At 36.3% G+C, this 22,632-nt stretch overlaps 2 protein-coding genes across 2 annotated transcripts in view; one reads left to right on the top strand and one right to left on the bottom strand.

Annotated features, from left to right (window-relative positions):
* The window catches only part of elfn1b (extracellular leucine rich repeat and fibronectin type III domain containing 1b), an 85,363-nt gene that overhangs the window by 21,654 nt on the left and 41,077 nt on the right, over positions 1-22,632 (top strand). The gene's annotated exons all lie outside the window — the stretch shown is intronic.
* LOC120462993 (UDP-glucuronosyltransferase 2A3) lies at positions 19,338-22,396 on the bottom strand. Its single transcript, XM_039651763.2, has 2 exons — positions 22,262-22,396; positions 19,338-21,901 (listed from the first exon to the last, which is right to left on the bottom strand). Exons 1-2 carry the CDS (start codon positions 22,266-22,268, stop codon positions 20,301-20,303), a joined length of 1,608 nt encoding a protein of 535 aa, XP_039507697.2. The 5' UTR covers positions 22,269-22,396; the 3' UTR covers positions 19,338-20,300.

Here is a 22,632-nt window from a genome sequence, read left to right as displayed (position 1 = left end):
CGGGGAATCCCTTTTGGAGTCATTTCAGCAGCCAACGGTAAAGCGCAGACATGGATCATAAATATCGGATTTCTCCGCAGGTTGGATCGGAAAAATCCGATACGTGAATTACGCTGGTATCGGTCCCGATACCGATACTGGATCGGATCGGCCCCATCCCTACTTATAAGGCTAGCAAATTGAACAAACCCCTGAATTTTTTTGTTCTGAATGTTGAGGAGACGTGTGATTACTATTCTAAGCAATCAGACTTTGTGCATGATAAAAAAGTAAAACCATTGCATAGATTTACATTCAAGGGGGTACATGGGCTGGAATATTATAGAGACGTAAGCAAGTTACCACCTACATTAGCAACCAACCAGGGGTGCGTTTCCCGAAAGCATCGTTAGCCAACTATGATCGCAAGTTCCGTCGTTATCAGCATAGTTCAACGAGTCGGTGTTTACCGAAACGAACATTTCCAACGAACATTCGCAAACAGCATCGCAAAGTTGTGTGGTTTGAACGACAGCTCTCGACCTGTGGTTAGATGCATCGTTTCTATATTGCGTCACATTTGGACGTAAAAATCCTTACCTTGAGCAAAATAAGCAAGCTGACATTCAGTACAACCGGTGCCTTTTATTTAGAATACATACAAATGTAATTTGCATCTTTTAGTTTTTCAAAAGATTTAAAGTACCGATTTTGAAGAGTGCGCATGTGGGAACGTGCATACTATGTAAGAACGAGCCAAATATGGAGTCTGGTAAGCAAAAGAATAACAGATAATAATAAAGCAAAATAACAGAACAATTAGAAATAGTCCTCAGATGACATGTCTGTAATTTATATCTAAAAAATCTAGCGTTTATTGGATCTCAAACAGTTTCATTAAAAGTAGTTACTCCACCACGTGCGAAACCAACGTGGTTAAACGATACTTTGCGACAATGGGTTTCGGGAAACTGTCGTGACTAGCTAGTTGATTTCTCCAATGATGCATCATACTATGGTAGTGAAGCAGCGAACTACAATTTGTATGGGAAACGCACCCAGGGGTATGTTTTACACGACAACGCTTTTTTCATGTACAGATGACAAGGTTGTCAAAACAATTCACAAGGATCCGCTAAAATGACTGTATTATGCATGCCAGACCAGTAGTTGGCGATATCACTTTGTAAAAAAACATGATGCTCCTAGACTGAACATGAAATATGCATGTGCATTTAGCCCGATCTCATGAAAGTGCGTATCTATACCACGAATTTAATTTCTCATGCTATTTATTCGCCAAAAATAGTTTTTGCGTGTATATGATACGCACTTTTTGGCGTCCACCCCCCTAATACCACCCAAGAGATTTATAGTGTGTAGCATATGCACGCAAAAACATTTTTTTGGCATATAAATAGCATGAGAAATTAAATTCGTGGAATAGATATGCACTTTCATGAGATCGTGTTGCCGCACGACGTCACCATTTTCACAACACAGAAACGATAACGGTACCGTTTTCAAAAACTTGCTTGTATTTTCATGCCGCCAAAATACTGTTGTCGTGTAAATAAACAGACAAAACGCATAAAAAGTTTTCTGTTTGTAGTTGAAAACGATGTCGTGGAAACGGCCCCTAAGGTGGACAGCAACAGCATAGATAACATGTTTTTCTCTTGCATTGGAATGGCAATATACCAGATACATTATCATCTGAAAATGTAAAAATGTTATTTTACTGTGCAATGACGTTAGCATGAATATGCATGTGCAAAAATGTGTGTGATTGTTAAATGATTTCATGTACCTGTGAGCACAAGTGGACCCATTCACACCAAGGACGATAACTGTAATGATAACAATAAAGTTCTAAAAATCATTAAATATAAAAGAAAAGCAGAGTCCACACAACTATAACGATAACGGCATAGAGAAACAATATCACTGGAATCACTTTTTCAAGTTTTTCCAGCTGATGAACAATAAAAACAGAGAGAGCCAATCAGAATCCATCCTGGTTTAAAGTGCTTGACAGAACTGCAGTGCGTGCTTATAATAAACAGAACAATGTCGTCTGTTGGTTTGGACACTAGTTATCGTTATAGTTATCTTTAGTTATTTTTTTTGGTATGGACAGGCTTTTTTACACACAAAGAAGAGTTAAAGGTATGTGTGTGTTTGTTTGTGTGTGTGCATCCTTTTGTGCATCAATATTTTGCTTGCAGGGTGTTTTTATGAATACCTCCCCCTTATGAAATGTGATTTACATATTTATTTCCACTGGAGATAATGTTAATGAGGGCCCGGGCTGTCAAAATGTTTTGTCAGCGTTCACATTTATTCCCCTTACTGGATGGATATTTGTCCAAACAGAGGTTTATTATTTTTTTATCCGTGACACGTAGACATGGCATGCACTTCTTCAGTTTGACAGCTATATTTTGAGTGCATCCTTTCAGTTTCTGTTTTATGAAACGGTCATCTATATTGAGTACCAATATCATGCATTTCTAAAAAAAAATATTTTAATGAAAGAGTAAAGGTTATTGAGCATGCAACCCTTGGTCAGGGTGTCTCTCTCTACACACATCATCTGATATACTGGAGAGTGTCTCTGACATTTCATTTTGTTGCCTTCTATTTTTTGTCTTCCATCCAAGGTAAAGCAAACATCTGACTGTTTCTGTGCAGAATATTCCTCTCCTTAACAAATAAACTACTAAAGCTCTCCACAAACCCAGAGAAGCAGAAACCAAAACATCACACACTCAGCTTACAGCACACGGCGGGAACACTGTCTTTCTTAAAGGTGACATGTCATTTCTTTAGGTGTTAAAATAGTTTATATACCAATTTAACGCTGTGCAACCTGACAGATAAATAGTAATAGTCAGAATGGCCATTTTTTTAAGCTTTAGACAAATTATTTTTTAAATTTGACTGAAACTTACTAACTTTTGTATTATATTTAATCACATAGCATAATATAGTAATCAAAAATATGCAATTTGGTGCAGTTCTTATTATTTATATGACCAGAAAATAAGAAAAATACAAAATGCAAAACATATAATGCAATACAACAGATTGGGAGATGTAAATGTAACTCAAAGGCCTGTTGTATCATATTTCATACATTTCAGCATAAGGATTTCACTGCAAAAAGATAAGTGTGCCACAACCTGAAGATGAAGAAGATGTTTTAGAATTATTCTAAAATGCCTTTTGCTACTGAAAAAGTATGAAATATCAATATCAACAATGTCTTGTTCATAGTTTCATACTCACGTTCTGTTAAATTGTGATGCTTAAAACTGGATTTTCACAGACACACATGTTTTTCCACATATCCATGAATCAAATATGATACAGTAGGCTTTGAAACAACTATAAGTAAGACATTCAAAGTTTACTTAAAAACATTATATCTGTGACACTTTCAAAACAGCCATGGTAATACAGTGAATGGCAACTCTTGCACGTGAAATTGTTTTATATTTCAAAGGACAACATGTACAGTAAATAAATAAGGGGGGAAATGAGTAGTGTCACGTAAGACCCTCTTTTGTATGTAAAACACTATCTTAGGCTATGTTTACACGGAAACAATTCTGAAGAGAAAACGCAAAAGTGGCGTTGCCTTATCACTTTTTATTCTGCGTTTAGACGAGCGTTTTGGGTGTGAAATCCGCGTGCAGATGATGACGCAAAAGTCTGTGAAATTCGAAGTTGTATGCACTCAAAGCGGCTAATGATTCCATTCCAGCTAGTTGATAACGTGTCCAAGGCTCCGTTACTAATTCGAAATCGTCACGTTTAATGACGGCTAGAAAGCTGTAAAAGCTGTTGCTTTTACAAAACAGTTGAATAAACAAGAAGTTAATACTGAGTAACTTACATTTTTCGACGCTGTATTTTGGCTCCGTCAACAAAACTGTTTCTTCTTCTACGTTTCTAAAATGATTCAGTGTTTTTGAACAAATGATTTGGAGTGAATGATTCAATCAATGACTCATTCATAAAAACAGTCACTGGCTGCTTCCGAAATGGCATAGTCTCTTGAGTAGACTTATTTTGAATAAGCAATTACTTCATGACCGCTAACACAGTATGTTCTGAGTGTTTGTATGATTGTTCTGAGGATTGATTCACGGGATTCTTTCCCTAACATAAAATCAATTTCCGTTGAATGATTCATTACGACTCATTCATAAGTCACTTGCCAACTGGCACAACAACGTAACCTGTAGAAAATGTTCAAAATCCCATTCTGAATTCTGTCAACACACGAGTATACAGTAGTCACACATGTAGTGAATCTGAATATGAGTTTGTGCTGAAGTAATTTTTCCTTCTAGAATAATTTGACAAAAAAGCGCCCTAGAATCATTTTACAAAAAAAATTCTCCCTCAGCACACTTTTTTGCCGCGTTTTATGATTATAGATAAAAAAAAATGTGTTCATCCTTGCATAATCTTAGATAAAGCCAACACATGCACAGTATACACTAAGTGGCACTCGCTCCACCGCTCTTTGAAGTAGGCTAGAGAAGTTTGTGGAGATTTTTCTTTGAGGCCATGACTTTTTTTTCCCTCACTGTCTTAATCTGATTCTTAAGGAAGATAATTGCATCTTAAACGCTTTGATCTCATTTCATGTGGAAGAGGGTCCTTTTCAACTAAAAAACACATTAAAAACTGAAAATAAGATGAAAAAGAAAGGAAGAGTTAGAGATCTAAAAATCAATGCATTGGCCAAACATTTGTGACAAACATTCTTAATTTCAAACATATACAACACTCATCAACAATTGTATGATACTTACAAGTACACTTTTTAGACACTATTATTTGAACATATATCGACTAAAAATACAGTAGTGGCTGAGAGTAATGTCTGGAGTGCTGTTTCAGGTTTCATTTTATTTTGCAAAGAAAAAAAGCATAGTCATTGATTATCTTTTATTTTTGCATGTGTTAAAAATGTCTTTGTATGATAGCCTCAACACAATTTGCCATGTTTTATTACATAACCACAAATAAATCAATTGTCTCCAAGCAATATGCTTAGACAATCTTTAACACATTTTGAATAATACTAATCACTAGTGAAGATGTCAATTTTCCTGCTGTACATATGTGATTTCATTTTCATTTGTGTGCAGAGAAAGTCTTACGAAACAGTTAGTCTATATAGTTAAGATGTGACTGATCAAAGCCTCGCTTTGTCTCGCTCTCCGTCTTGCAAACTCACTTACTTATTCTGTTTCTACTCTTCTTTTCCACTTATGACCATGTGGACGCTCTAACATCACTTGCATTTGAAATGGAAGACTGACTGCTTTGAGATATAGCTATAAAAAGGTCATAAATCTGATGAATGTGAACCATTCGAATGTTTGTTTTTAGGACAATGTCAGGGCACATTTCATTCTATTTATTTAAATGAAGTGTTGATCCTATGGACATTAACCATTAAACCAGAACAATCAAAGCATTGGAGATAACCAGAGCGCAAAGGCCTTTATTTAATGGGAGATCTCACTGTTTCTCTGTTTCTCTAATCCTCTTTTCTCTCATCCGCTCCTCTTGTACGGTTCTCACTGACACACTCAAAATCCTTTGTTTCATCTTGAGCGAGTGATACACAAGGTCTGGTGCACACAGCACATTTGAGAGTGATATACAATGAAGCTACAGATTCACTTTAATAGAATCTGTCTGTTGAATCTCACAAAGAAATGTCACCCTAAAATCAAAAGGAAAAAAAAAAGAGGGACTTTTATTCTACAAGAGAAAATAAGGTTTATTTTCATGGCCATTAAATGTCACGTTCATGTCTTAACTAGTTTATAGTTTCATGATCTTGTTCTGGGGTGCATTTCCAAAGCAACAATGGTCGCAAAATACGTCATTACCAAGAATTCATTAGAACTTGCAACCATAGTTGGCTAACGATGCTTTTGGGAAACATTAATTTGTCTTTGCCTGAGTTCCAGTTCTAGTTTGTTTCCATGGTTTCTGATTAGTTACACACCTGTTCCCTGTTCCATTAAAGGAGTATAGTTCACTTTTTTTTTTTAAATTTTTTGCTGATAATTTACTCACCCCCATGTCATCCAAAATGTCCATGTCATTCTTTCTTCAGTCGAAAAGAAATTATAGGGGACATATCATGCAAAATCCACTTTTTTAGCCCTTAAATGCATTTTGTTGTATATTTGGAGTGTTTATAATACAGAAAAGATGAAATTATTCTCTTTAGGTGCTTTGTTTATATCTTTATATTCTGTTCATATTTTTCAACCTGTTCAGATTTTTCTGTTTTCTATGACGTTTTTTGAACTATAACGTCACCGTATTTGCAGCGGAACTGCCATATAAGGACATTGACTCCCGGTCCAAAACTTCCGCCATTCCGTCAATCCGCCATTATCCGCCAACCGTAATTTCTTTTCAACTGAAGAAAGAATGACATGGACATCTTGGATGACGTGGGGGTGAGTAAATTATCAGCAAATTCAAAAGTGAACTACTGTACTCCTTTAATGGTCTATCCCAGTGTATTTAAGCTCTCTTTTTTCTTTGATCATTAATAATTATTAATAATTATTGTGTAATTCAATAAATTACATTTAATTTGTTTAATAATTTATTCAACAATGTTGTTTAAATTTAAATAAAATAGAATAAATAATAAAATGATTAAATATATATATATATATACTGTATATTAGGGCTGTCAAACGATTAATCGTGATTAATTGCATCCAAAATAAAAGTTTGTGTTTACATAATATATGTGGGTGCACTGTGTATAATTATTTTATATATATAAATACACACATGCTTGTATATATTTAAGAAATATTTTCATGTATATATAGATTTATATATAATTTATATTATATATAAATATCAATATTTTATATATAAATAATATTTTTTTCCTTAAATATACATACATGTTTGTGTATTCATATATACAAAATAATTATACACAGTGCACCCACATTTATTATGTAAACACAAACTTTTATTTTGGATGTGATTAATCGCGATTAATCGTTTGACAACCGTAGGATATATGTATTAATTAATTATCAATTATATGTGTAATTAATATATATGTAAATATATATTTCCTTTTCCAATTATTATGGTCAATAATAAAGTATGTATATTTATTTGTGCAAAATATTATTAGTTTTTTTTTTCTTCTGTTGATTTGAAGGTAAAATATAACATTGGAAATGTTATATTTGTTATATATATTGTAACATTTCCGTGTACTCTCGTTTATTCGCATAAACAAACATACTTACATTTGAATTTAGAGGAGAATATATCAGCTTACTCAAGCACTCAAATTCACACCCTACGCAGCGTGTATATGTGCTTCTGCAATTCATGTGTGCATAATTCATGCCCGAGGCCTCATTAGTGCTACATTTGCATATTCTTGTGGAATTTTATCTTAAAGCATTATGCTCATGTGAGTAGCATATTTCATATCATACACAGAGTGTGAATCTGTATGAGCACGCTCTTTTTCCACCCGCCCTGGGCAGGAATCCTCTAGAGACTGAGAACTCTCCATGAAGAACCTCATTCCTGCAAGGTGTCCTCTTTCAGAAAGACAGAGAAGAGGAGAGCTTTGAGGTTGGAAGGGATGGAAAGAAAAAAATGAAAAAGGCAGTAATTTCTCTCACATTGCGGGTTTGGGGTGCGCATCTTCTTTTTTGGGATGGGCTTTAAAAAAGAAAAGAGAGACAGAGAGAAAGAGAAAAGAATTGAAAATCTTTTATATAATGATGATGTAGCTTCAGGCGAATTGAAAGGTGTCAGACCTGCACTTCAGACCCCATTTCTTGTGACATGAGTGTATATGAGTGTGTGAGTTAAAAAAAAAAAATCCTGCCAATGAGACAGAGAAATATTGCCAGATGAAATGTGATTTTGAGGTTTAAATTCATTGCAGGCCACACATGAATTTTTTTTTTAGAACATTTCACCCGCCTGTGAGCTAGACATCAATATTTTCAAAGGTTTGGTGAAACTGTGAGTCAAATAAAAAATAATTATGCCATAAGTTTGTTTCTGTGCCAATAGCAACACAAAGAATCTGCATTATACTCTCATTCAGTCACACATACTACAATAAAAAGCTGAGCTATGTCTCACTAAGTAGTATTAAAAGTAGTTATTGCCTTTGCCAAAAGCATATAATTATATACCATGTCATTGTGCTTCAACACCCAAGGCTGCTTTATTTTCTCAGTTTATTTCCTTGATAACAGTAGTTTACTGTGTAAATCCTCTGTATGCATATTTCTGTATGCATCCATACTTTACTTATGCTCTATTCTAAGTATAAATAGTGCGAGTTGTGTGATCACATTGAAAATTCCAACAAGAACACTACAAATACTTGGATGACGCACTTAATTAACTGCAAAAGTGAAAAGTGGACACTTCATCCACTCAACTGTCACAGCTCTCCTTATGTAGACGAAAGGGAAGGGCTATCAGACTTCAATGCTGGATGATAAAATACATACACTACATCTACAGAGTGAACAGAATATAGTGGGGACAGGTAGAGTGGCTTATTATTTATCTATCCTAATTTTGTTTTGGAGGTCTCCTATAATATCGATTTTCATGCATCTAAAGTCCAAAGACACTTTAATTTTCTTATAATACACACTACACATCACTTCATTTCTCAAATGATTGAAGTCTGACGTTTGAAAATGGTTTGTTTGAAGATTCAATCTCTCTAAACCCCCCTTTACATGAGCCCGCTCTGCTCTGATTGGCCATAAGGCCCAGTCCATTGTGATTGGTTTATTGGTTTAAGCCTATTACCATAACTGAACTTCATCTCAGGGGATTCCTCAGCACTTGATACACAGTGATACGAATGATGGCGTCTGTTTTACAAAATCAACTCCAACGAAAGTCCTCGTCCTGTTGAATTGTTCGCAAAGTGGATTATCAGCGCTAAAAACAGCGTCTTTTCGACATGTCGACAACATGAATCAAACTCTTCCAGCCTCAGCTACAACTACAGTGTTTAAGGGGCAAAGTAGACTTTGTTCGCAGGCAGCCAATGAAGACCATATGCAGGCATTATGCAAATGTTGTTATGTGTAACTGACGACTCGTTAAAGGGACATTTCACCCCAAAATGAAAATTCTGTTACTTGAATTTCAATACCTGAACTTGATTGAATCTGGTCGGCCCAAGTTATTAAAGACATTGTTAAAATAGTGCAAGTGACTAGGTTCAATCTTAAGTTTATCAAGCGTCGAGAATAATAACGACTTTATTCAACTATTCATTTGTAAAAGAATGTGTAATTGCGCAGCGCTTCTGGTTGTACATCACACAGATCACACACATGACCAGCGTTGGCCAATAGTGAGCCTACGAGTGACGTACAACACAGAAGTGTTGCGCAGTTTCACTACGTGAACTAACTCGAGGCCTACAAGAAAAATGAAAAGTTGAATAAAGTCGCTATTCAAAAAGTCTTCTCGTTGCTTGATAAACTTAAGATTGAGCCACTGTAGTCACTTGAACTATTTTAACGATGTCTTTAATAACTTTTCTAGACCGGCAAGTTTCGATCCCTTAAAGGAGTAGTTCATTTTTAAAAAAACATTTGCTGATAATTTACTCACCCCCATGTCATCCAAGATGTCCATGTCAATCTTTCTTCAGTCGAAAAGAAATTAAGGGTTTTGATGAAAACATTCCTGGATTTTTCTCCATATAATGGACTTCATTGGGAACCAAACGGTTCAAGGTCCAAAAGACAGTTTCAGTGCAGCTTCAAAGGTGCAGCTTTAAACGATTCTAGACGACAAATAAGGGACTTATCAAGCGAAACGATTGCTCAAATAACAAAAGTTTAAGTTTTATAAGCACAAATGCTCACCTTGCTCTGTTCTGTGCTGAGCGTTCGTGACTCTCCTGTTCGAACTCGTTCATCAAAATGAATGAATCTTTTTTCGAGTCATTTGGTTCATTCAAGTCAAAGTCAAGTCAAGTCAAAGTTTATTTATATAGCACTTTTTCAAAAACAACAAGTGTTTAACAAAGTGCTGTACACATACATACTTATGCGATAAGGACCAAACCAACATTCAACGAACGAAATGAACGAAATGACTCAAAAAAAGATTTGTTCATTTTTTTTATGTCTACTTCGACCCTCAAATACTGTAGTTGTAGCTGGGGCTGGAAGAGTTTGATTCATGTTGTCGACATGTCGAGAAGAAGCTGTTTTGAGCGCTGTGAATCAACTTTGCGAGCAATTCAAAAGGAGGACGAGGACTTTAGCTGGAATTAAGTTTGTAAAACAGACGCCATCATTCGCATCACTGTGTATCAAGACCCCGGAGATGAAGTTTACATATATTGACTGTAAAACAAGATCTTACAATTCATTCAAAGTTACTTAAAAACAATGTTTAAAAAAAAATATTTGAAAATATTAACCACATTTTGGAGTCATAAACAGCATTGGCAGCAAGTTGATTGACCTCTTGGCAGTGATCACCAGGCATAAGACTCTAAAACAGCCAGCAGTGCTAGACAAACACGCTTATCTGAGGGACCCGCGGTGACAAAGCATGCAAGCACTGCTTTGATGAAACTGTGGGAGTGAGCTGTTACAACTGGCAAAATATTCAAGAATTTCTCATCTCAGTTTGAGCACAGATCGAACCGTTCTCCCGGTGTGACAGCTTACTTTGAACATCATGTTTTTCGTCTTTCATTTACCATTTTTGTGTTTTATCGGACCAGCATGCTATCAGGGACTGCTGACATAACACTCCTTTTAAATGGTTTTCTTTTAGGACACATGTGTAAAGTGTAAAAGCAATAAAATAAAATAGTAAAAACCAACACTAATGGTTTGATCTATGACAGATGGCTAGAGAGAAAAATAGTAAGAGGATATTTCGGATATGTCTTCTATAAGATAAGTGAATGGATGCGGAAGAGACAGTACCATGCGTAGATATTCAATCTGCTCACTTTTAATCACATTCCAAAATTTTTCTATATTTGTATTAACATATATTACAGAGGTCATAACAATGTATTTGTATAGCACACATTACATAGAATAGTTCACCCCAAAATTAAAAATATCCCATTATTTACTCACTCTCAAGACATTCTAGGTGTAAATTTCTTTCTGCTCTCAGCCACACACAATCAGAGTTATATTAAATAATGTCCTGGTTCTTCCCAGCTTTGCAATTGTATTGAACAGTGCTCAAGTTTTAGAAGCTCCAAAAAGCGCATCATAAAAGTAATCCATAAAACTCCAATGGGTTAATAAAAACATTTCACAAACTATGTCATGACTTTGAAAAAGGGGTTAATAGGTCATCTTTGAAAAAGCAAAAAGCATATTTGTTGAGTTCCCTTCATGCAGACAAACGCAGAACTGACATCATTGCAGTCCTGATGCTTTTAGGAACACTTTCAGAATGTGTTATATACACTGACAGTTTATTCACCTCACACACACACGCTTTTGATTTCTGCTATTAATTAGGTCATAATGGAATGAGATATGTAATTAAGAAGCACCATGTGACCTTTAGCCAGTTCTGTGCCTGCCAATAAGAGCAGAGACAACAGATGGAGACCAGGTTTGTGTGTGTGTGGTTCACCTGTAGAGCCAAGAAAAAAAGTATATGTGTGTGTGTGAGAGAGAGAGAGAGAGGTGAGAAAGTGTCAAATGGACAGGTGTCTGAAGAGACCGAGACGCTGTGCCCAAACCCCAGGCTTTAGAGACTTTATGTGTGAGTTATTCCTTTCTTTTTCAATCAAAAATTTGCAAACAAATGTTTTTAGTTGTGTAATTTGAGGTGCTTACTGAGGTATTCATTAGAATTAGCATCATACTGCTCATTCTTTGGCTTAGAAATTCATTTATTTTAATCGAAATCATGCCAAATAACAAAATAATTGATAATACAGTACATTTAGATTTTTATTTAGCCTATTTATTGTTTTGCAAAAGGCTGAAGACAGTTTTTTAGAGTCAATATTAATGTATGTATGTATGTCTTATGTAAAAAAAAATACAAAATCTGTATAACAAAACTAAACAAAAATGTGGTAACATATTGCATTCAACTACATGTTGTCATTCATTAAGGGTCCCTATAGAGGGAATGCATTGACGTCACTTTCCCGCCGGAACAACCCCCCTCAGCCTGACTGAGTGGCAAAAGATCTGCTGCGTGACTGGATTTAATAGGGGAAACTGCGAAAATGTGATTAAAACAAACAATTTTATCAATTTAAACTAAATTTTAAGGCCAGGGGAGTGAGGTTTACATGTTTTCAACATGGATTCAGTTTCTTCAGCACCCCTAAAATGTGATGCCTTCTTTACTGCTATGTTTACAAATCTGCGCATGACAACGTCATCCATGTACATTACAAGCACATGTATTGGCCAGAGTGGAATAGATTAAAGTTTTTACATACCCATTTCTTTATATTACTATATATTACTATGATTATGAGCTTAATCATATTAATTTGATCTAAGTATTGTTTACAATAAATGTAGTCATTGTCACATGTACATTTTACATGACTACTTGTAAATGTAGTCATTGTCACATGACCTCATGTTTTATTCAGCTAGTGCCGTCCAGTTATCATCTTGAAAATAAAGTGGTTATGTTGCATTTTTAATCCAATTTAGCATGATGAGTCAAGATGGAAATGATGTACAGTAAAAAAAACGGCTTATATTATTTGCGGTTCATTCGCACAGGGCCGGCGCTCCGCACACGCACATCACGCACTGCGCGTAGGGCACCAAGTGCTTGGGGGGGCACCAAAAAATCTGGGTGGTGAAAAATCATCACAATAGGCTACTAGTATAAATAACAAATACAATATGTCTAAAGCATGTTAATATACAAAAGCAATACAAAAGTAATATAGGCCTAGACCAAATTAGTGGAGAAAAAGGTGAATCTCCTGTGCCACTCTCCCTCTGGTGCCCCCCCTTCCCCACCTCGCAGTGGTCTGTTCCTCAATCAGTGTCAAATTTGGCAGACACCTGATCGACATCAGACATGGTCTCTAAAGAGTCGGGGGCGGAAAAAAGGAAAAAGAAGAGACAGTGGGATGATACTTGTTTGCAGGTAAGACAATGTTTTAAATAAAAGTGTTAGTTTTGTAGGCACCCTTGCTTCGTGTATGCATGTCCAGAGGGGCGTCGCTAGTTGTGCAAATGATCCAGGGCTTTGCCCTGCATGTAGAATTTTTTATTTTAACGGGGGTCCGGGGGTTTCTCCCTGGGTTTTTTTTTTTTTTACTTGGGCTGTTTAAGATGCAGTTAGTTTGTTTGAGAAGAAAAGGAAGATCGCTTAGATATGTTTTTTCGTTGTTGTTCTATCGGATAATGCGGTCAAAGGCCCAAGGGCGACATCTATTGGTGAAACTGCAATTAAAAAAAAAAAACACAATCTCACTGTTTGTATATTTTTTATATGGAGTTGTCAAATTATTAGGGCTGGGAAAAGCGTAATCACATCCAAAATAAAAGTTTCTACATGAGTACTGTGTATAATTATTTTGTATATATAATATACACACATATATATATTTAAGAAATATTTGCATGTATATACTGTATATATTAATAGATAATTTATATTATATATATATATAAATTAAAATATTTTATATATAAATAACAAATATTTCTTAAATACATATACAAAATAATTATACACAGTACACACACATAGGCCTATATCATTAATGTAGACACAAACTTTTATTTTGGATGCGATTAATCGCGATTCATCTTTTCCCAGCCCTACAAATTATGTACAGAATTATTATACTGTGCCTCATCAGACCTCTTTTAAAGGTAGAATAGAGTTGTGAATTTTAAATGTTCCAGTGACACATAGGCCTATATTATATAAAAGACTAATGTGTGCAATATTTTTGTATACGATGGTTATTGATTTAGTACAATCCGTGAATATTTTGTCTTGTATTTCTGAATGCAGGGTCAATGCTAAAATACATGCAAGGAGCAACTCAAGGCCAGGAGGAAGAACCATCAACCAGCTGTTGTAGCCAGTTCCAAAAATGTGTTTTTAGTAATTGTGGTGGTTTTTGGTATTTATAATTTTAACCTTTTTATTATTTATTTCTTTGCATATTTGGTGCCATTGTTAATGTAAATGTATTTATTTGCAGCAGTTATTTTGGAAGTAAAGAGAACCTAACTAAGAAATTCTGAATGGTTGTTATTCCTTGGGTGAGTGGGTGGTGGGGGTGGGGGTGGGGTGTTAAGGGGGCACCACCAAGCATTTGTGCTTAGGGCACCCAAATGGCTAGCGCCGGCCCTGCATTCGCAACACTTCCATTTCATTCGGAAATGGAGGGTGTAGTCAAGCATACTGCATTGAGAGATTTAGTATTCTGTGCATGCTGCACTTTTTTGCATATGTAGTTGGTCTTCTACGTATTTCATAATAGTATATGTACAGTAAACATACTGCACACTACAGAAATAGCATACTACTATTTGTACTAACATATCTTGAGAAAAGGAGAAATGATAGTAGCATTAAAACGAGCATAAACTCACACTGCACCGACAGGTCCTGACCAAAGCGAACAATCAACCGGATTATAATCCATAACTACTCAGACATTTCATGAGCTGACAAACATCAGACAAACGCTGACAGACGAGGACTGAGGTAAAACACTGATCTGACAAAACCCGAAAGTGTCTGTTGCCATTGCTCGCCGTCTGTCGTTTGATGTGTGAATTGGCCTTAAGAGTGAAAAACATTTGAATATGTAGAAGTGAGAATGGGAAGTAAAAGGTAAGGTAAGAGGAAAAATGTGCTGGTGGGAAAGAAGATAGACACCTTGACCTTGGTGGTCTTCTCTTCAGCTGGATCAGCAAATCTGTGTGTGGTTTGTGTATGTAAATTGGATGTAGGAAGATACCTGTCTACGTGTGTGTGTGGGTGTGTGTGTGTTTATAGCTCTCTAAATGAACTGTTTAGAAGTTGCTTAATGGCCAGATGGCATAAAGCAAATGAGTTAGAGTAGGAATTGAGTTTGCATATTTATGGAGCTTTTCTGAATAATTTATGAGATGCAAATGGGACTGAAGTTGATGGTGAGGCCAGTGAGATGTGTAATGCATCAAGTGTGTTTGTGTGTTACAGTACATGCAGAAAGCCGTCAACGTTTTTTTACACCCATGAACAAACAAAAGGATCAAGAGACTGATGTCTTGTCTCTTTATCAAGTACGAGCGCTTTGTTTGCGCTATTTAAAGAAGACATGCAATAAGCATTATTCAGACAATTTCTGAATGACATATTTGCATTGGATGTCTGTGATTTCATTTACTGATTCAGATCTTTGTAATTGTTATAAAAAAACCTTTATACATTCTACATTATAAAAAAATGTTCGGTCTAGGTTTCTGTTGTTTTATAGAAAACTAAATATAAATTCAGATTCAAAAACTTTTGGATGAATCACTGCCGTCTGGTGGACTAACTATACAACTCCAACACTCATGACATGGTTGAAGCGTGTTTCGTCCGTTTTTATTTTATTTTTGAAATTCATTTATCGGCCATTATAACTGCCAATACCGATAGTTTGGAAAATGCCTAATATCGGCCGATAATATCGGCCTGCCGATATATCGGTCTGGCTCTAGCACACACACACACACACACGTGTGTGTATGTGTGTCTATGTGTGTCTGTACAAAAACTTTACAAACATTATAAGTGAACCTCTGTGGACTTTAAAATAAAAAAAAAATCCATGACATGAATGAACCCTTTAAAACGAAAATGTCGATTTAAACAGGAATTAAAGTACCACACAACTTTGGTGTTTTTGTCAAAATAGGTCACAGAATGTTTTTTTGTGTGTGGCAGGAGAAATTCAGACTTTTTCAAATCAGAAAGCAAACGTTATTCATAAAACTGACTAGTTTCTAATCACACTAAAGAATTTTTTTCCTCATAAACACACTCTTTTTCTTCCTCTCTCTTTTTTTTTAAATCAAGCTTGATATTACATTTCATTTTGTATGTTTACTGTGGTCGATGGACTGTTCACTGACTCGGTTTCAGTTTGTCCGAAAAGTGTGACGAACGACTGAAGGACATTTCCAGCGTTCTGCATGAGTGTGTCATGGTTGAAATCTGAGGGGGGTGGGGAATAGCTCAAATGACTTGCTTCAGTGTACTTAAACATTCATCAAAAATGTGCTAATGCTGTCTTATCCGTATTCTGATAGAGGAATACTGCATACATTACACATAAAAGCTCTGGGACTGAACATAAACAAATGCACACAGTCCTTTGGGGGGCAGCATTTCGCACCGAAGCAAATATGAACAATGGAGAAACTTTAATGTGTCCGGATTTTTAGCCCAGTTTTCACACATCTCACATCCTCATTCTTTAGAATGACTAATGGGGTGAAAGTACTGCCCCTCAAGTAAAAAGAGAGGGAGAGAGAAAAAAGCTAGTTTGTCCTATTTAAGTGGACAGAGCACCCTTTGAAGGACGTTGAGATACACACACACACACACACACAGACAGAGAAGGAGCTGCTACCCTCGGGCTGTCATGGTAACCTGGATAAATGATGAAAAGGTTTCTGTTATCTTGCTTCATTGTGCTCTAGAGTACTTTAGTATTTTGGTCATATTAACATGAAATTAGAATACTATATAATGCAAATAATAAGATCATAACTCACAATGAGATTCATGTGTATGAAATGTATTGTTCACATTCTACATTATCCTCAGGGAGTGTAATAAAAATGTGTGAACATCACCATCATGATGTCTAAACATACACACTGCACCTGCTGATACTGATGTTCAGACACTGTCGATTCCTCTCGGATGTATGCCAGAAATAGTCTGCGTGTTGTTTAGGTTGAAGGATAATGGGGATGATGCCAAACAATCCTTCAAACAAATAGAAAACAACGACACACACAGAAAATATGCTTGTACACACACCGACCGCATTAGATTGAATATTCTTTAAAACCGCAGTTAAACTGTATAATGATGTCATAAAAAGAAGAAACACTTTGTAAATCTTTCAATTACGCTTGTATTTTTAGCAGCTCGGCTGCATATTAAAGTACTTGAGCAGCAGAAAGTTCTGCTGTGTGTTTTGTAAAGCGTGAAGTCAGGAAATTTTCAAACACGCATACAGATTAAGTGTGTTCCAGATTGTGTATGTGTGTACCGATATCTGACAGCAGAAATTCATGTAGATGCAGCCCAGTGGTTAGCGTGATGAGTAAGGCAGTCTGTAAATCTACCAATAACCCTGCATTTAAGTCTGGCTCACTCCATGAATATGGTATGCTTTTGCGTTCTATTACTTTGGCGGAGGAAGAAGAAGAAGAAGAAGAAGAAAAAGACGTTTTATTTATACAGCGCCTTTCCGTAGCTCAAGGTCGCTTTACATTTTATTTTACAATAGATTTATACGCTTACACAAACATTACAGTCACATTAAACGAAACACATGTTAAATAGATATGTTTTTAACTGAGTTTTGAATGTAGCCACAGATGAGATATTTCGAATGTAATGAATTCCATAATTTGGGAACATTGACACTAAATGACCATCCACCTACTGTAGACAACTGGACAACCGGGGGATGGACAATATACCAAGTTGAGCTGATCTGAGAGACCTTGCAGTGCGATAGGTGTCAAGTAACAGACATATTTGGGGGTGAAATACCGTTTAAAGGGGTCATGAACTGGCTTTTTAAATTTTATTATATTGTTGTCTGAGGTCAACTTATGATGTTCGCTTGGTTTTTGCATTCAAAAACATCAAAATGAATAAATAATAGGCTATTTTCTACCCTAGTTTTGAGCCTAGCTGAAAAACGCTCGGTTTTTATGGGCGTTTCGCACTGAAGACTTGGAAGTAAACAGCCACTGCTGTGAGTGGATAACAGTTTTGCATATTATAATGAGTTTCAACTCACCCGTCGATGCACTTTTGAAAACGTCCAATGTTGTAAAACGGCAACCGGAATGATTCGCCCATACATGTTCGACCCAGAGTCCGTGTGTTGCACAATTCCTGTCAGATCCAATATAGACAACACAGCACCGTACTTTAATCTTAATCGGTCTGCAAATCCAGTCTTGTTTACAAAACAATCCTCAGTGAAATGAAGCGAACAGACGGACAATGTTTAACCAGTCCCTCCAGAAAAACGCGATTATGCGATCGCTGAATTCAATGCAAAATCAGCCAAAGTCCGCATATTTATGCGGGGGCCGCATTTTTTCAAATACGCTGCACTTTCGCCGCATAAATTGCCGATTTCCGTGCAAAATATGCGGGGTTTGCATAATTTCATAATCCTCGCATTTTCGTTGCAAAAAAGTCACATGTATCTTAGCAGAAAGTTTAATTTTTTTTTTTTTTCAGAAAGTTGAAAAATGTTGCGTTTGCTTCAGACAAGAGCAGCCATTTCCCCCTGTTTCCATGGGAACGTTATGAAGTGACGCAATTACGCGACGCCAGACAGACTCACGGAGGCGATTGATCTCACAAATCTAACTCGTATAACTGTCTGTCACACGTTCTGCCGTCACATCGTTACTTAATAAACAACATAAGATAAAAGAAGTAGCATCAAACAGAAATTACCCGCACACATGGGTTGTTCGAGGCGCATATATAACACTGCAGAGTTCAACAGGGAGCGCGCAGCTCTTAAAGGGGCCACACCTCATTACAGTCTGAAATAAAACAAGATGAGAAATGAAATATTCCCAGCACTTTGTATGCTTGCTTATCAAAGGAAGTAATAAGAAATGACTCTTACATTAGCCTAGTGAGAACAGGATGTTGGGGGAATCACTTTTTTTCTCTTTTTCATCAAACCGCAATTTTTGCAAGTTCCCTCAATTTTTGCAAATTCCTGCAATTTCATCGCATAAAACTGCATAAATATAAATATATATTCCATCGCATTTTTAAAGAAAACGGGCCGCGTAATCAATCAATTTTTGCCCGCAACAATCACAAAAAAACTGGAAGGACTGAATACTATTATGGTAAATGTTATATATAAATCGCAAATTTTTTCACAAATTTTTGGAAATTACCACCACAAAATCAGTCATTTTGATCGCAAAAATCACAAAAAAAAATCGTGAAATCCTGGAGGGACTGTTTAACCCTCATCAGCTGGAACGTCATGAAAAATAAAGTTAACAATTGAAATCCAGAGGAAGAGTGATTGTTGTTTTATTTGTTTTCCTCACTACATCTACGTATATTGCTTTCTCTTGCTGTTTCAGTCAAGTACATTTCCATCTATGAATAACCATTTGATGCATGTTGCATACATTTTACAAAGCAAAAATAGCATTCATTTGACCAAAATTCAAAAAGCAAGTTGACTATCTAGTCAGCATATTGTATGCTTATGAACTAATGAAACACTACAAAATTATTCAAAAATAAAGCACTTGAACACAGCAAACTCATAATTAAACTCAATTGTGAGAAAAAAAGTCGGAATAGAGAGATAAAAAGTCACAGTTATTTATTTTATTTCTATATTCAGTGGCGGAAACAAGCTTCCATAGTAGAGAGTGTCTTTATTGCTTTGTAAAGAAATTTTACCAAAGAAAACATTGTTTAGTTTGAAAACTTTTTTCGATTGTTGTGATTGACAAAGTGTGTTTGTTGTGTGACAGCCTTTACTTTGTTATGGAAGAATGACTGGATTTGAGACATGTTTGAAGTGCTTTAGTGCATTTTGAATGTGAAATTACCTGCTGTGCCAAGTTGAGTTGGTAAGAAGAACTGTGTGAAGAGTAAAGTCGAGTATTGAGGAATGTGTCCTATAGCAAGTGAAAGAACTAATTCAATTCAGTCAGTAAATTGGCCAATGAGAACTGAGCCAATGCAAATGAGAAAAACTGCAAAATTCCACCACATTTATATTGACAAAACTTGTACTACAAAATCCTCACTTAGACCATCTAAAAGTATATGCTAATTTGGGCTAAGAAATCATAAACTGGAGACACCTACCACCACTGTGCTCTTGAGCAATACATAATCACAATCACAGGTTGCCCCATTGGACCTGTCATTTTTACTTGTGTCATTCATTTACATTTAGCAGACACTTTTATCCAAAGCGACTTACAACTGAGGACTAAATTATTATAATTATTATTACCTCATTATTGTAGCTTGCTCTTTGTTTTTCTCATGCATATTCTGCAGCAGAAATACTTGATAAGTGCATATATAGTCAGGATGATGAGTGACACAGCAGAAAGCAGGAGCAGAACGACATCAACAGAGTGATAAGAGTACCAGGGCATTTTGTAAGAGTCTGTGCGCAAGTGAGCGGCACCTTTGTGCCTCATAACAAACTCAATCCAGAAGATGGCGTTGTCCAGAGGCTTCACTGGGACGTCCTTGTGAAGCCTCGAGAGCCTCTGCATGTTCTCCCGATAAGAGGGCTCATAAAGGACCTCTTGGACAGTTTGAAGGAAGGAGTCCTTATCCACTGTGGCAAAGTCTACATTCTTGGCTACACCCTTTACTCTCATTTTAGAAAGATTATCGGGCTGGTCAAAAATCAGCCCAAACCCAATGATTGGTACCCCGTGGTAGATGGCTTCTTGAATTCCATTGGTTCCTCCATGTGCCACAAAGGCTCTGGTCTTAGGGTGACCCAGAAGATCGTTCTGAGGCATCCAGTCCAGCATTAAGGTGTTGTTCCCTAGTGCCGACGGTCTCTTTCCTTTGTACCTCCAGATGATCTTCTGTGGAAGTTCTGCAAAAGCTTCAGCAATTGCCTCTGCCACATCATCAGGAAGCTGACCAATGAGAGTGCCCAGAGACATGATGATGACACCATGCTCCCCAGAGCTCTGCACAAAGTCCTCCAGATCTTGTGGAAGAGGCTTTGATGGCTTGCACTGAAAACCTGCCATGTAGACGATGTTTGGCATAGTGGGACGCGGGAATTCAAAAATAAAATCAACTCTATGGAGCCACAGATCAGCACTCTGAAGTAAGCTAAAGTAGGATGTTCCTGGGCCAATGAACCGTTCACAAAGTGCATTATAAGTTGGAGTAATCATGGTAGCTATCTGTATTTCTGCTATGATGTACATTACTACATTCTTCACTCTTTCCAAGAATCTCATACGGTCTGATAACTCCAGCATTGGAGCAGGAACATAAGAAAGCGGTGAAGGAGCTATTGCAAAATGAGCCTCACTGTAAACTGTCCAACGGACATTGTAGACAATGGGCAGTTTGAGATAATGACCCAATAGTATACCTGGTAACATGGCTGGATCTGTTAGAATCAAATCATATTTGGCTTCTTTTAAGGACTGTATCAGCTGGTGGTCTTCAAACATGTTGATCATCATCTTGTTTTCTGTTTCAAGCATCTCTAAAAAACCTTGCCACATCTCAATCTCCAACTTGAGACGAGCCCAGATCGAACCCTCCCTCATAATTCCCAGTAGTTTAGATGCAAACACCTTGAAGAAATCTTCACTAAATCCTCCTTCAGACTTGAGATTGATCGATGTGTAGTGAGGTGAGGATTCTTTGATGTACCAGCTGTCTGCCATCCGGATGACTGTAACATCGTGACCTTTGGCATGAAGTGCTTCGACCAAGATGTTCATGTTGACCCAGTGACTGCCATCCACAGGATAGACAAGAACCTTCCCGCTCTGAACAACTGGGACGGTCGTCATCAGGAGGGTTAGCATGAAAGGCCCAAGCACTGGAAAAACCTGTCCATTCATAGTTCCTGTCGCAAAGAAAGAAAAGATACAGTTCAAAATAAAATGGTCCAGATTGTAAATGTGAACAATTATAGTTAAAATACTGCATTGATTCTCGTATTCTTGCTTAAAAAAGGAACTGTATACATTGAATGCACAGAGGAAATATTTAGAGGCAAACTTCAGCATAATAAAATATTAAATTAATTGCATTAACTAAAAACATGAACAACAACAAAAAAAAAGCATTATATATACAGGCCTAATATATACAGGACCCATATTTAATTGCTTAGGGAAACCTTCAAATATTACATAGTAATAAACATGAATCACAATAAGATAAACTGCATCTTTTTAAATGAAAAAAGAATTAAAAATCTCACCCATCATGGAAAATCTCTCTGTTAAATTTTGTGAAATGGAGTGCAAGTCATCCAACTATTAGCACAGCGTTTGTCCTTGCTATGCATATCAACATCTATTTCTATATGTAAGTGAAGGTTCGTTTAACTATCGTTAAAGGGCAAGGGGCATTTACCTTCAAATATAGTTAATGAGTTACTATACAAATTTACATTTATGGTACAAACTACAGGAACTCCCCTTACTGTTTGGGTTTAGGCACAACATGACGTTGAGTAAATTATGACAACATTTCCATTGGATTAACCCATTAACTATATATATATATATATATATATATATATATATATATATAATATAAAATTCCCTTTCTTTTCAACAATATGCAAAT

Source organism: Pimephales promelas, chromosome 6 (assembly GCF_988280905.1).
Source record: "Pimephales promelas chromosome 6, fPimPro1.hap1.1, whole genome shotgun sequence".
NCBI lineage: Eukaryota > Metazoa > Chordata > Actinopteri > Cypriniformes > Leuciscidae > Pimephales > Pimephales promelas.
The sequence above is the reverse complement of the archived record's forward strand: the minus strand, read 5'-3'. Positions and strand labels throughout refer to the sequence as shown.